Source organism: Symphalangus syndactylus, chromosome 11, assembly GCF_028878055.3.
Source record: "Symphalangus syndactylus isolate Jambi chromosome 11, NHGRI_mSymSyn1-v2.1_pri, whole genome shotgun sequence".
Classification (NCBI taxonomy): domain Eukaryota; kingdom Metazoa; phylum Chordata; class Mammalia; order Primates; family Hylobatidae; genus Symphalangus; species Symphalangus syndactylus.
The window spans coordinates 20,874,658-20,890,132 of record NC_072433.2 but is presented as its reverse complement, the minus strand read 5'-3'; the positions used below and the strand labels follow the sequence as shown (position 1 = coordinate 20,890,132).

Below are 15,475 nucleotides of genomic sequence, written 5' to 3'. Positions count from 1 at the left end.
GACAGATACTGGACTTTCAGAAGGGAAATCAGAGGTGGTTGAGTCTACCACTGTATGTTCCCTCACTGGCCCTCTTCACTCTGTTCACACCGTCATCTGCTGTTCTGGTCTTATTTTCAATGCTGGGAAATTTTACTCTGACATTATTTAGGAGGTAAACATTTGCCTTGTAGAGGCAAGCATTTGCCTGGGAGATCCTATGCTCTTAGAAGTTTTTAAAGATTTGGACATTAGAATAAATTAGCTTCTTTAAAGCCAAATATAAATTAACTTCAACAGACCCAGCTAGGAAAAGTAGCTACTCAAGTATCTCAGGCAGTGGAGAAGCTCAATCACTACTCGGCCGAATGGAGTGTGAGAGTTCTGACCTGACATCCAGGAAGCTTTATGAAGCCCGTCAAAAGGTGGAAACAAAAAGAAAGAGAAAATGACACAATCTCTCAGACTTGGACAAAGTGAAATATTTAAAAAGTCAGGACTCAGAGGTCCATGGAATTCCAGACATATAGGGAGCTTCTTTCTATTCTTTCCAACCCAAGGACAGCACAAGTGGCAAGAGCAAGTGGCATACATACTCTGCATTTGTGGAAGAGTCACCTTTCTTGGAGCAAGGAGGCGAACAGTGTTGCTGCCTGGTGCAAGGTGCGCTAGTGCCAGGCTAGCCATGGAAGAGTCACCAGAACTCCAGCCCCCATACTGGGGGATTCTGATTCTAGCAGATTTGAGGTAGTGCCTGGCACTCTGCATTTTTTAACAGGTGAAATTCTATTGTAAAACTAGATCTGGGGGCTCCTGCCAAAATTGGGAATAACAACTTTCCTTATTAGGAGAAGTGGCCAGGAGGAGCTAAATAGCACCAGTCATACTAGAACTGAGGTCCTCTGGCTGAGGGATCAGAGTAAAAGAACTCTCTGCCCAGACCCTAGGGTGACACATATGGTGTTATCACAACTTATACCTCACACAAGAAAGAAAGGGCTTAGCTGCTAATTGTCTATTTTCCACCAATTCTTAAGAGGGTATAGACTTAGTTCATCATCTGAAACCAAACATTATCTTAGCAATTTTCTGTATAAATGGGTGATAGATAATAGCAAAGGTGTTTTTAAAAACCCATAAAGATGATTACATCTATTCTTAGCTTAGGATCCCATAAGAATGAACATTTACTGCTAATAATTAAGAAGCATAAAAAGGGACATTCTAAACAGAATCTTATTTTGGAATTGTAGTATTAACACATGGCAGCTTCACAGGTCAAAGTCTTCTATGTGATAGGAAAATGCAGAGGGGAAGTGAAATTCAAATGCAGCCCAGGCACCCTGTGGACTTAAGAGCTTGCTCTTTTGTGCAGAGATTTTGTTTCATATTTCTGATTACCGATAGCTGTGATGGTCAAGCTCACAAGTAGGCATCCAACCTTGTTCCCACTTCCTTCCTTGAATCCACTGGGAACTCCAAGGGCTCAGAATTTGCATCTCTGTGGAAAATGCTGGTGAGCTGTTTGGTGAAAGATCCATTCCCCATTGGGCAAGATGTGGACAGGGAGGTTTATGGATCAATTCCACTGATACTGTGTCATGCTTAATAGGCCTCCAGGCCACAGAGTCTCTGAAGTCTGCCCAGACAGGAAGATCAAGAAAAGAAGAAGAGCAGTACCCTGTTTCACTGGTGGGATGTGCTGCTCACATAAGGTTCCTGAGTCTGTTTTCTAGACACAAGTATGGACACAAAAGTCCTTTTGCTTGAGCACGTGTGGACACAACTTATACTCAGCGTGATACCCACAGACACGTAGTTAAGGCTCAGAGATGTAGGCAAGGCTCAGAAGCATTCAGAGAAAGTGACTGAGGTTGACACCAGGTGGCGGCAAAGCCTTCTCAACCCTCTTAGTGGATTTGCTCAGGGACAGTCCAGGTAGACAGAAGATCCAGCAACAGGTTTTTCTGTTCTTGTTCAGATCTGACGTGGCGGTAGCCCAGCAAATTCATGGCATCGCCACAGGCTTTCTGAAGTCGAGAAACCTTTTCATAGGGCAAAGACCAGCGCCAAGCCTGGGAGACATTAAGGGCATCCCTGGCATTTGTGTGGAAGGCGTGGTCACCCATGCCCTTGCCTCGGGTGATGTTATGCACCCAGGTCTGAAGATGGGGCAAGAATTCCAATCCCACGAATTCATACATTCGGGAAGTCTGGGCCACAGGGGCTCGAACCAGGTCCTCATAGCGCACGAGCAGGTAGCGTTCCTGCAGGGCCTTAGGCAAGGACTGGATGGTCTTGTAGATCTCCAGCTGGCTTTGGCAGATGACCTGCATCACATAGTAGGGTTTGTCCTCCTTCTTGAGTTTTTGCTCATGCTGCCCCATCACAATGCGACTGTCAATCATGAGATCTCCCTCTGTGCGTTCTCGGGAACGGAACACGGCCCGGGGGTCCCGGACCAGGTGCACGATGTGCAGGTTGAGGGAAGGGTCTTTCAGCAGCGGGTAGAGGGACTGCAGGTTGAAGAAGCGCACCTCCTTGAGCACCACATGGCTGTAGGAGCGGCAGGCCTTCTCCACCACCTCGAAGGGCTGTTGACTGCACAGGAGCCTGCAGTGAGCCCGGGGAATGATTTCATCTTGTGGGATGATGTCACAGGCAGGTGCAGAACACAAGGCCCGGCTGTCCTCCCACTGGAAGAGGCTGGACTGTCTCCGGGGACCAGGTTCCATGTAGGCATCAAAGACGCTCATGTCGCACAAGAAGACAGCCCGTATCAGATCCCGCACGGCCATGTGCAGCGTCCAGGCGGTGCTCTGCTTGAAGGTCATCCACACGTGCCAAGCAGGCTCCATCAGGTAGAAAACATCTGGGTGCTGGCCAAAAAGCTGCCCCACAAAAGAAGAGCCGGAGCGCCAGGAAGACAGAACCAGCACGTGCATGCGCTTGGGCTGCGCCTTCATAGACAGGGAGCTGATGTTGTGGCTGTACATGTGGAAGAATAGAGCCAAGATGGCCATCTGGGAAACCAGAAACAGCAGGAGCTTCATTTTTTTAGGCAGTAGCATTGTGCCGAAGTGGAAGACCTTTAAGGAACAAACAGAAAGGGTGGAGTTGGGCTGCTGTTTTACTGTTTGCCTGCTATTCCCCTTCTGGCCAAAGCCACCTGCTCTCTGACCCCCCACCAAGGAGCAACACGGAAAGCCAGAGGATTCCTGCCAACAATGGCGCCAATCCCTCTCCAAATCATTTCCTGTCCCTTACACTTAGTGTGTTAATATGTTCTCCTTCAGGGTCTTTAATTCCTCCTTCCTGGTCTTTCTAAACCAAGCCACCTTGCCCATTGGTTTACCAAAAATATCTGAACGCAACCATATTTAATCAACATAAGGAAATGGCTCCATCATGGTGCCCTGATGACAAGGATGTCTTCAGAGAGGCCACACGGGGGAGGCTTCACCTCAGTCTGACTCAAGTCTTGGATGAATGCCTTGTGATTCCTGCAGAAACAGAGGGAGATAAGCCACCTAGTGAAGAAATGCCTCGAGGCCACTGCTTAGCCATCCCTCCATCATAAGGGAGACTGCAACCAAGACTGTGTCTCATCTCCCTCCCTCACTGCAATTAAGCACAGGACTTTTCACTTCAGTCCCTCAAAGGATAGGGCTGCAGGCTGTACAACTGCTTGGCTTTAGTTAGAATTGTCTCCTCAAAGGCAGAGCCAGGTGCTCATGGTGCCTGTCATCTATTTATCTGCTAGCTGGTGTTTTGCCACCAGTGTAGAGTGAAAAGTCTATGTCCAGCACCTGACCTCACCTGCCCATTTCTCACCTTGCCCTAGATAGCAAATCCTTCTGATTTGGTGTCATCCCATGGGATCAAGGCCATGGGGAGTTGATCCAATGTTGACCTTGCATCTGTGTAGGTAATAAACTATCCGAATCTATTTGAGCTGAATTAGAGTTATTTGAGCTATTAGAGTCTCCTTACCTGCCAACTCTAAGAAAGTATGGCAAGGCAACCCAAGTGCTACAGATCTCAGAGCTGTATCACTCTCACTGGGGACACTTGTGACCCATGACTCCCACACTGCTGCTTGAGGCATATTTGATTACGTGGGACAACCTACTCAGGGCAGCTCAGTGCAGTTGGGCAAGTGTGTATCACACAACCCTAGGGAGCGCCATCCCATCAAGAATTTAGATATTTATTAGAATTTAGATATTTATTTTCAAAATGTGTTTTGTAGGTGATAGTAAAGTATCTTGGTCCAACAAAATAAATATATTAAGGCCAGGTGCAGTGGCTCACGCCTGTAATCCCAGCACTTTGGGAGACTGAGCTGGGCAGATCACTTGAGGTCAGGAGTTTGAGACCAGCCTGGTCAACATGGCAAAACCCTGTCTCTACTAAAAATACAAAAATTAGCTGAGTGTGTTGGCACATGCCTATAGTCCCAGCTACTTGGGAGGCTGAGGCAGGGGAATCGTTTGAACCTGGGAGACAGAGGTTGCAGTGAGCCGAGATCACGCCACTGCACTCCAGCCTGGGTGAAAGGCTGAGACTCTATCTCCAAAAAAACCCACAAATGTAACAAAACAAAACAAAAAATAAGCATATTAAGATGGTTTTCCAGTTGATAGACAGTACATATCTAGAGAAAGGGTCTCACTTTGTGATTTGTACTGTCTCATACTGACTGATGGCAACATTTTGCAATCAGGGCTTGCGTCGTGTGAAAGGACCACGGTTCCCAGTGGTATGCTAGAATGTTATTCCAAGGGATATTTTAACCTCCTTCCCACATGACTTTGTCATTCTGGGTGACCTTCTGACATAAATAACTATTGGGAGAGAGAATAACTATTGCACATAGTAAAATGTTCATAGTAGCAGTAAGGTGTTCATTTGTATATCACCATGTACACAAGAAATTCTCCCTTCCAGCTTTAGTAAAAAATAGAGGTGAGATTTCCAGATAGTAACTGGGGCTGGATTTGGGGGTCAGCTATTTTCGTGGTGGCAGGTCTTATATCAATTATTTTTAAAGTATTTATTTATTTATTTTTGCAGAGACAAGGTCATGGCCGAGCACAGTGGCTCATGCCTGTAGTCCCAATACTTTTGGAGGCCGAGGTGGGTGGATCATATGAGGTCAGGAGTTTGAGACCAGCCTGGCCAACATGGTAAAACCCCGCCTCTGCTAAAAATACAAAAATTAGCTGGACGTGTTGGCTGGTGCCTGTAATCCCAGCTACTTGGGAGGCTGAGGTGGGAGAATCACTTGAATCCGAAAGGCAGAGATTGCAGTGAGCCGAGATTGTGCCATTGCACTCTAGCCTGGGCAACAAGAGCAAAACTCCATCTCAAAAAAGAAAAACAAAAAAAAAGAAAGAAAGAAATGTTGCTCAGTCAGATCTTGAACTCTTGGCCTCAAACAATCTTCCTGCCTCAGCCTCCCAAAGTGCTAGGATTACAGGCATGAGCCACCATGCTCAGCCTAAAAAGTTTTTAATAGGTAATAGTCACATGATTCAAATTGTTTTGAAAAGTATCTACAGACTCAGAATTTAAAACAAGCGTTTTCTCAGATTCTGTATGCAGTAAGGAAAGGAGTGCCTGCCAGCCTGCAGCCCAGCCTGACACACCCCAGGCTTTTAACATATGTCACTGGGGAAGGGAAATCTTTTTTTTTTGAGATGGGGTCTTGCTCTGTCACCAGGCTGAAGTGCAGTGGCATGATCTCGGCTCACTGCAACCTCCTCCTCCCGGGTTCAAGTGATTCCCCTGCCTCAGCCTCCTGAGTAGCTGGGACTGTAGGCACGTGCCACCAGGCTCAGCTAATTTTTTGTATTTTAGTAGAGACGGGGCTTCACCATGTTGACTGGGATGGTCTTGATCTCTTGACCTTGTGATCCGCCTGCCTCAGCCTCCCAAATTGCAGGGATTACAAGTGTGAGCCACGGTGCCCAGCCGGGAGGGGAAATCTTATGACAAGCATTTGTGCCTGTGAGGGAGGCCTGTAGTCAGAAATTAGGAAACTTCTAGAGCTATTTGTAAACATGGGTAGTGACATATCTTTAAAGGGGGTCATAGTATTTTTCCAGAGGAAAGAAAACCTAAGAATTTTACTAGCTGACAAATCAGTCCCCTCTTCTTTACGTACTGACAGCTGCTATTTATCTGCTAGCTGGTGTTTTGTCATCAGTGTACGGTGAAAAGTCTACTTCCAGCACCTGACCTCACCTGCCCATTTCTCAACTTGCCCCAGATAGCAACTTTTTTTTTTTTTTTTGAGACAGAGTCTTGCTCTGTTGCCCAGTCTGGAGTGCTGTGGTACGATCTCGGTTCACTGAAACCTCCGCCTCCCAGGTTCAAGTGATTCTCCTGCCTCAGCCTCCTGAGTAGGTGAGACTACAGGCGCACACCACCACACCTGGCTAATTTTTGTATTTTTAGTAGAAACGAGGTTTCACCATGTTAGCCAGGCTGGTCTCGAACTCCTGACCTCAAGTTGTCTGCCCGCCTCAGCCTCCCAAAGTGCTGGGATTATACAGGCATGAGCCACTGTGTCTGGCCTGAGTTCATTTTTTAATGTGTCTTTTCAGTTGCTTTATGTGTACACAAGAACATTCAAATGTGTATGTGTTCTTAATTTTTTTCCTCTTTAAAATGCAAAACAAAATTTCAAGTTATCTGTTCTGTGCTGCCCTTTATTTTTAGTTGTCAGTATGTCTTAGGGAGCATTCCAGGGCAGTTCGTAAAGCAGTTCCTCGTTCGTTGTTGCTTCGAAGAAGTATTATGTGGATTAACCACAGTTTATTTAATCAGTTTCCTCATTGATGGGCTTATGAGTTGTTTCCAATCTTTTGCCATTTCAAATGCTTCAGTGATGACCTTTATGTTCACACACCGTCACACATGTATATAAGATCACATATGTATGAAGGCAGGCTTCATACTATCAGAAACTATTCTCTATGTCCAGGGCTCCAGAGACCTGCGAGAGTGGATTTTAGGAGAGAAATTGGGCAGCCACAAAGGAGACTCTTGGCATTTATAGCTTTCTTCCTGAAGGGAGAGCATGCTTTGCCAGCTCGTGGGTTTTCCTTGGAAGTCCCCTGAACCTTCTGGGAAGTATGTAATGACTCAAGCCAAACCTTGGGTGGCAATAGCAGAAAAACCCCTTATCTTCCATTCATAATAACAGTGCTTTTCCTCTGGATGTGCCGAAAAGATCCAATGAGGATCATCTCATCTTCATGGCTGAAAATCACTTGCTGTACGGCAGGAAAATGTCAATGACTGGTAATTCCTGCCCTGTAGTCTTAGCCCTGTAGATTAGAACAGGACCGGCTAGGCCGGGCGTGGTGGCTCACGTCTGTAATCCCAGCACTTTGGGAGGCCAAGGTGGGTGGATCACGAGGTCAGGAGATCGAGACCATCCTGGCTAACATGGTGAAACCCCGTCTCTACTAAAAATACAAAAAATTAGCCATGCGTGGTGGTGGGCACCTATAGTCCCAGCTACTCGGGAGGCTGAGGCAGGAGAATGGCGTGAACCCGGGAGGCAGAGCTTGCAGTGAGCAGAGATCACACCACTGCACTCCAGCCTGGGCGACAGAGCAAGACTCCATCTCAAAAAAAAAAAAAAAAAAAGAACAGGACCAGCTAAGATGTGCTCCTAGTTCTTAAAACTTGAGTGCAAGAGGAAAATGATTAGAAACTAGGCTATTATTGATCGTGGCCCAAGGATGTCCTCCCTCCCTGCAAAGACTGAAGAGGTGACTTTAGCAAAAGAGCTTCTCCTAAGGGCAATGTGAGTATGAGAAAAAGTTTGGAACAAAAATAGGAAGCAATGGAGCAAAACCAAAAAGAGAGGAAAATGAGAAGAACTTATCCTGTATACAGTTATAAGGAAATGGTGATAGAATTTTATAAGCAGGGCTTATAATTAGGAAAAAGCTAACATTTCCTAGGGATTAGGAGAATAGACCTTTCAAAGTGACACCCTCCCTCCCTCCATCCCGCTTGGGGCCAGTTCTGTGTCCTGTGCGGGGCTTGGTGACTCTGGGCCCTCCTTGCCTGACAGCTGCTGCTGGCCTGAAGCCTGTTTCCTGCCCAAGCTGGAGCTGGGCCTCCTAACTGCCCCCAGTTGTTCCCAGGTGTTAGTTGTCCACGGTTCTCAGGAACTCCCATGGAAATCCTCTGACTTCTTTTTCTTTCTGTGAGCACTTGCCCTGGGTAGAAAGCGTAGCTTTTGTGAAGCAAGTCCCATCCCTTGTAACTGAGCCCCAAGACACATCTGGATCTAGACGACACACGATGGGCTGACCAGAGAGCCAAGGGATACTTTAGGATGTGTCTTGGGCAAAACTCATTTCTGAAGGCTGTATTGAGCAGCAGAGGCAGATGCTCCTGGGCCGTGGCAGAAGCAAGGTGATGCGAGTCACCAGGGTGCTTCATGGAAGGAGACTCTTCAGTAGTATCCTCGAATCCCACTCTCCCATTGCCAGAATTCCCAGCTGCTTGTCTCTAGGGTGGCCTCTGACATCGACCTTTCTCTTCTGCCTCCCAGCATCTCCCCATGACCCACTGCTGCCAAAAACTACCTTTTTCATTTTTTTTTAATTACTATTTTTTCTTTTGAGATGGAGTCTCCCTCTGTCAGTGATCTCAGCTCACCGCAACCTCTGCCTCCTGGGTTCGAGTGATTCCTGTGCCTCACACTCCCAAGTGGCTGGGATTACAGGCGCCCACCACCGTGCCCAGCTAATTTTTGTGTTTTTAGTAGAGACAGGGTTTCGCCATGATGGCCAGGCTGGTCTCAAACTCCTAACCTCAAGTGATCCACCTGCCTCGGCCTCCCAAAGTGCTGGTATTACAGGTGTGAGCCACCATGCCTGGCCCAAAAATCTTTTTTTTCCTTTTTTAGAGTTGGGGTCTCACTCTGTTGCCCAGGGTAGAGTACAGTGGTGTGATCATAGCTCACTGCAGCCTTGAACTCCTGGGCTCAAGTGATTCTCGATCCTCCTGTCTCAGCCTCCCCAGTAGCTGGGATCACAGGTGTGTCCAGTCACACCCAGATAATTTTTTCATTTTTTACTAGAGACTGGCCCTCACTATGTTGCCCAGGCTGGTGTCAAACTCCTGACCTCAAGCCACCTTCCAGCCTTGGCCTCCCAAAGTGCTGGGATTACATGTGTGAGCCACCGCACCTGGCCAAAAGTATCTTTTTAAAGCACAAGTCTATCAACTTCCTGCTTAAAAATCCTTCAATAAATTTACAGTGTATATGGGATTAAATAAACATCCCCACGCCTTGCACCTGGGGTCTTTCATGGCCTGGTCTTGATTTCCTGTCACTCCCCTCTGTTTTGGTGCCTTAGGCTCCCGACTTTCAGTTCTTCCAAACTTGCCCTGTTATTTAAAAGCCCTGAGATTTTTGCAGGACAGCTACTGTTCCTTCAAGAATCTGACCTGCCTTCTCCCTGAAAGGGAGAGCCTGCCTTCTCCCTGAAAGAAGTTCTGTCTCTTTCTCCTGAGATTTTTTTTTTTTTAAATTTTATTTTTTAGACAGAGTCTTGCTCTGTCGCCCAGGCTGGAGTGCAGTGGCATGATCTCCGCTCACCGCAACCTCTGCCTCCTAGGTTCAAGCAATTCTCCTGCCTCAGCCTCCCCAGCAGCTGGGATTATAGCCACGCCCAGCTAATTTTTGTATTTCTAGTGGAAAGAGGGATTCGCCATGTTAATCAAGCTGGTCTCAAACCCCTTACCTCAGGTGATCCGCCCGCGTCGGCCTGCCAAAGTGCTGGGACCACAGGTGTGAACCACCGCGCCCAGCCCCCTCTTAAGATTTATTTGTTTCCCAGACCTTCTGTTAGCAGCTATCCCTCTTGACAGTAAAAGTCTGTATGGGTGCCTCTCTTTTCTCTGGGCTGCTATAGCTTAAGGGAAAGGCTGTATCTTATCTTACTTACAGGTACATAACAATTCTACAAATGATCAGGGCTCGGCTCATTAAACACTTGCTAAATACATGAGTAAGTGAGTAAATAGATGAGTGTGGGCTCGATCTCCTGATCAAGATCGCACCACTGCACTCCAGCCTGGTCAACAGAGCGAAACTCGGTCTCAAAAAAAAAAAAAAACAAAAAAAAAATAGATGAGCATGGGAAGAGGCACAGTAATTGCTTGAAAGCAGAAAACCAAAGGAGCTCCTTCAAGAGAATGAAACATAAGTATCCTTTTCTGAAATGCACACGGACACTCTTCAGCATCAGTGACTAAAATTTAGGTGATTGCATGGAGCAGTGAGCACATTACCCATGCCATCTCAATTACTTGGACCAAGTTACTAATAAAGTCAGAGGCATGGGTTAGATGCAATATGGCACAGTAACCCTTGGTCCAAAAAACAGATACTATACCAAGCATGCATTAATTAAAACTAGGAGGGAAATTATTTTTCCCTTCCTGTATGAAAATTAGTTTTAGAAACATTTAAAAAATAAAAGCCTCATTGCTGGGTGACAGGCTACCTTGCTTGAATCAGCTCAGTTACTAGGCTAACAAAGCAAAAGCAAAAAACAAAACAAAACAAAAAACAAAAACAAAACAAAAAACCCAACCTCAGCACATTCCATCATCACCACCCCAAAAAATTAATTTAAAAGAATGTTGCCCCAATGATGGGTGAGCGGTATCATCTTAAAACACAAAGGACAGCCATTTCTGAGGAGTCAAGAGAACCTTAGGATCTTGAAAACAGCACCAAAGGGTGGTGAGTAGGGAGAATCTATGTTTGGCACAGAAACCACGAAGGAGCCAGATGGGTGACCTGAAGCAGCAGCTGATTAGAGAGGGCTGAATTATAGATGTCCCCCAAATCGGTACCATGTAGCCTTGTAGAGACAAAATGGGAAATTCTGAGGGGGAAAAAACCAGATAGATACTAATTTAAGAAGTCTGGGTTCCAGCCACTGGATACATTCCTAACTTACACTTCCCATGAGATTATGCCCCTTACAAGTAGAAATTAGATACAGCAGAAGATAACTTGAGCAAAGAGAGAGAGAATGGGGTTGGATTGGGGAAACTGGCATCCTCACAAGTAGCCTGAAAACCTAGAAAACCTCTGACGCTGGGCACCTGGGTAAAGGTATCCATATAACAAACTCTCCCCAGACAGCGTCAGGAGGATTGGACCTGGGTCCCGCCCGCCAGGGCTGTGTCACTAGTGCCAAGGACAGTGCATGGCACATAGTAGGTGCTCAAGGAACATCTATCAACAAATGACAAGTGAACATATATTTGTACAGTGTTTTTTTACTATATGAGACCCAGAAAGGAAGATTGAGCAAGATATTATAAACCAAAAAGAAAATTCTAAGGCCCCCCAACCATCTGAAAGGACTTCCTCCTCAGCCAGGACTCTTTTTTTTTTTTTTTTTTTTGAGATGGAGTCTTGCTCTGTTGTCCAGGCTGGAGTGCAGTGGCATGATCTCGGCTCACTGCAACCTCGACTCCTCAGGTTCAAGCGATTCTCCTGACTTAGCCTCCTGAGTTATTGGGATTACAGGCATGCGCCTGTAATCCCATGCCTGGCTAATTTTTTGTATTTTTAGTAGAGACACGGTTTTGCCATGTTGGCCAGGCAGGTCTCGAACTCCTGACCTCAAGTGACCTCAGTCTCCTAATACTGCTGGGATTACACCCATGAGCCACTGTGCCCAGCCAGGGGTCTTTTTAAAAGGCCATGACAAGAAGTGGGGATCTAACATGCCTCATTATACCTCTCCAGCATTAACACCAACACAGACCTTAAGTCTGATAAGAAACATTTTACAACCTATTCTGTCTGAAGCCTACTACCTGAAGGCTTCCTCTCGGTTGCAGTGAGCCGAGATCGCGCCACTGCACTCCAGCCTGGGCGACAGACCCCTACTTTTTTCTTCTCTTTTCTTTCTTTTTTTTTAAATGGAGTTTTGCTCTTGTTGCCCAGGCTAGAATGCAATGGCAGGATCTCAGCTGACTGTAGCCTCCACCTCCTGGGTTCAAGTGATTCTCCTGCCTCAGCCTCCTGAGTAGCTGGGATTACAGGCGCCTACCTCCATGCCCGGCTAATTTTTTTGGTATTTTTAGTACATACGGGGTTTCGCCATGTTGGCCAGGCTGGTCTTTTTTTTTTTTTTTTTTTTTTTGAGACAGAGTCTCGCTCTGTCGCCCAGGCTGGAGTGCAGTGGCTCAATCTCGGCTCACTGCAAGTTTCGCCTCCCGGGTTCACACCATTCTCCTGCCTCAGCCTCTCCGAGTAGCTGGGACTACAGGCGCCCGCCATCACGCCCGGCTAATTTTTTGTATTTTTTAGTAGAGACGGGGTTTCACCGTGGTCTCGATCTCCTGACCTCGTGATCCGCCCGCCTCGGCCTCCCAAAGTGCTGGGATTACAAGCGTGAGCCACCGCGCCCGGCAGCCTGGCTGGTCTTGAACTCCCGGCCTCAGGTGATCCATCTGCCTCAGCTTCCCAAAGTGCTGGGATTACAGGCGCAACCCATCGCGCCTGGCCAGATGTATTTCTTAAATGTATTTGATTGAAGTCTCATGTCTCCCTAAAGTGTATAAAACCAAGCTGCACCCCGACCACCTCGGACACATGTTCTCAGGACCTCCTGAGGGCTGTGTCACGGGCCATGGTCACTCATATTTGGCTCAGAATAAATCTCTTCAAATATGTCAGAGTCTGACTCTTTTCATCAACAACATTACATTTATTTTACACATAGAAAAGTATTTCAGTTCCAATTAGAAGTTTCAAACTTGTCCAAGGCCATGCAAGATAGACTTATCTTCTACCTTAGCTGATATGCTGGCACCATAACTTAATCATATTGCACATGTGCGTGGTGTTCCACATTTTTAAAGCCCTTTTAGCTGCAATTATGATAATGATCCAGTTAGATATTTTAGACAGTGATGAGCCGTTTCTTCATTTTTCAGAATAAATAAACTAAACTTTAATTGATTGGCTCATCGGGTAAAATAGCCTTTTCTGGATCAGAACCCAAGTTTTGGGGATCCCAGGGCTGAGAGTTTTCAATGATCACACTGTCCCTCTCCTGAGCTACAGAAAACCTACAGCTCCTTGCACCTCCTGTCTTCCACTCCCCAGCAGAAAGCAGAGGAGGAGCTGCAGGAAGTACAGAAATTTGAGCTCTAAAGCCAGGATCTGAACGAGTCAGTTAGCACCAGGGGACCATCTACAAAATATACATCAGAACAGCCTGATCTGCTTTCTGGGCTCTTTTGGACCCATTTAGGGATAGATGGTGGGGCTCGGGGGTGCTGCTGGTAAGCAGCTTGTGTTTTATTTTCCCCAGAAAATTCCCCAGGTGATCTGATTTATCCCCTCTGCGCAAACCGCCTTTGCCACTGTAATCTCCAGCTTAGCTGCCAGAGGTTATCTGATACTCTTGCTCCAGCAGCTCTGGGATAATGGCTCTGCAATGGAGTCGTACACAGAAATTCTCTTCTTACCTTGTGGCTTGGGCTTCCCTGCTGCTTTTGAGAGGCTCACTGCTAGCTGGGCTGTGCGCTTTTCTCCTCTGACTCACCAACTCCCCTTTTGGCTTCCTCCTCCTACTTGCTTTTGCCTAACCGTCCCTACTCAGAGCACATTTCACTGTCCCTCCCTTCTGCCACAAACAAAAAAGGACCCACCTTGCAAGATGGGCTTGAGAAAGCACTCGCTCCCAGGAAGCTGTGAAAGTAACAGCTTTAACACTGGTGAGACTCAAGGCGTGGGGAGACTGCTTGAGGTGGGCTGGGAGAAGCAAATGAGGAAGCATTTTCCCCCAAAGTGGAGGCATCCTGGAATGTTGACTCCTGAAAGGCAAGTGTGAAGGTCAACTCCCTTGGGGCAGAGTGGGGAGGTGGGGAAAAAGAGAAAGAGAGAGAGACCCAGGGAGCTAGTAGATGAGGCTGATAGGGAAATTTCATGACACCTACAAGCGGAAAGGCTACAAAATCTCAAACCTGATTCCTAGACCTTGTTCTTATCTCAAAGGAGAATATGTGAAAGTTATTTCTTGCATTGCACCTGCCTGCTCACTCCACCCTGGGTCTAGGGAGGTAACATTTCTCAGCCTCTGTGCTGTATTCAATATCTTCACCCTTGTTACAAGAGGTAATAAATATTTTCTGGGAGGACATAGATGTACTGGCTTGGTGGTACAGGAGAAAAAAAATCCCCTTTAAGAAAAAAAGAAACAAGTTATCATTAAAGATTACAACTTCTCCCTTGCTGTGTGCCGTTGGGCAAATCACATACCTACTCCGTGCCACTTTACATGGTTGTCATGAGTCTGAAACAATGGATGCCCATGAATAACCGTAAATTGTGGTGGAGAATGGAAGCCTCAGACTTTCAAGTCCAAGATCTTGCTGGGCAAGTCATACCACCTCTTTGAGCCCTAGAATATCATCAGTGTTAAATAAGGGTAACAATATCTATTTTACAGTATTGTTGTGAATGTCAGGATTAATGCGTATGAAGCTCCTAACACAATAATATGACAATATAAGAGTTAAAAAGTGGTGGTTATTATTGAATAATAATACCTTCCCACTGCCACCTACCCCCGCAACTTGGCTGCCACTTCCTTTCCCAGACCTTGGAAGAGAGAGAGCAGGCAGGGAGTTGTGTGAGCTCTGGGATGATCTTTGCCGATTTCCATCAGCTAAGTCCACTAAGCACAAATGACAAGAACCTGTGGTGCTTGCCTTGATTGATTTCAATTGTGTGGCTCTTCCTCCTTTCCTGTTTCTCTCTGGCAGACAGAAGAGAAATTTCTCTTCCTCCAGTGAAGGACTTTGGGCAGAGGTGTAACTGGAAGCGCTGGCACTGGGCAGTCGGTAGTTTTGCTTTTATGGACAAAGAGATGATTCAGGTGCTGGCACGACAGAGCGAGATGGCACAAGCCTTCATCATGCTACTCAGAATAGTATGTAATAAATGAACTGTTTATTTCTGGAATTTTTCCATTTAATATTTTCAAATCATGGTTGATGATGAATAGTTAAAACTGGGAAGCAAAACCGTGGATAAAGAGGGGACTCCTGTAGTTTTATTCTAGCCCTTTCTAACATTCTTTTCGTGTTTTTCCAGCACCTTCCCAAATATAGTGAGGTCACTCAAATACACCATAACTCCAAGTAATTCAGATCACCTGCCATCTTTCCCTTGCTAGGAATTCATGCTGGCAGAATGCCAAGCAGCTGAAGAAAGGCATCCTCTGGTCACTAGTATATGGTGGTGACCAGCATGTTCAGATACTGGACTTCCAAGGGTCTACCACATTCCACAGCATTGGGAAGAAATTTAAATGTTGGTGTCTGATATCCAGGCCTTCTTGTGGAAGTCCTGCAGCCCATGTCTCTAAGGCAGCACTGTCCAATAACAGTCTCTGTGATGATGGAAATGTTCCATATCTGC

General features: G+C 46.3%; 1 protein-coding gene across 2 annotated transcripts; it reads right to left on the bottom strand.

The window, feature by feature from the left end:
* Positions 1 to 1,137: 1,137 nt before the first annotated feature.
* CHST4 (carbohydrate sulfotransferase 4) lies at positions 1,138 to 13,894 on the bottom strand. 2 transcript variants are annotated; one of them, XM_055298087.1, is made up of 2 exons: positions 13,702 to 13,894; positions 1,138 to 3,068 (listed from the first exon to the last, which is right to left on the bottom strand). In XM_055298087.1, the coding sequence occupies exon 2, from the start codon at positions 3,048 to 3,050 to the stop codon at positions 1,890 to 1,892; it is 1,161 nt and encodes a 386-aa protein (XP_055154062.1). In that variant the 5' UTR covers positions 3,051 to 3,068; positions 13,702 to 13,894; the 3' UTR covers positions 1,138 to 1,889. The 2 variants fall into 2 exon arrangements, with proteins under 2 accessions (XP_055154062.1, XP_055154061.1); XM_055298086.1 differs by lacking the exon at positions 13,702 to 13,894 and adding an exon at positions 13,519 to 13,588.
* Positions 13,895 to 15,475: the final 1,581 nt, after the last annotated feature.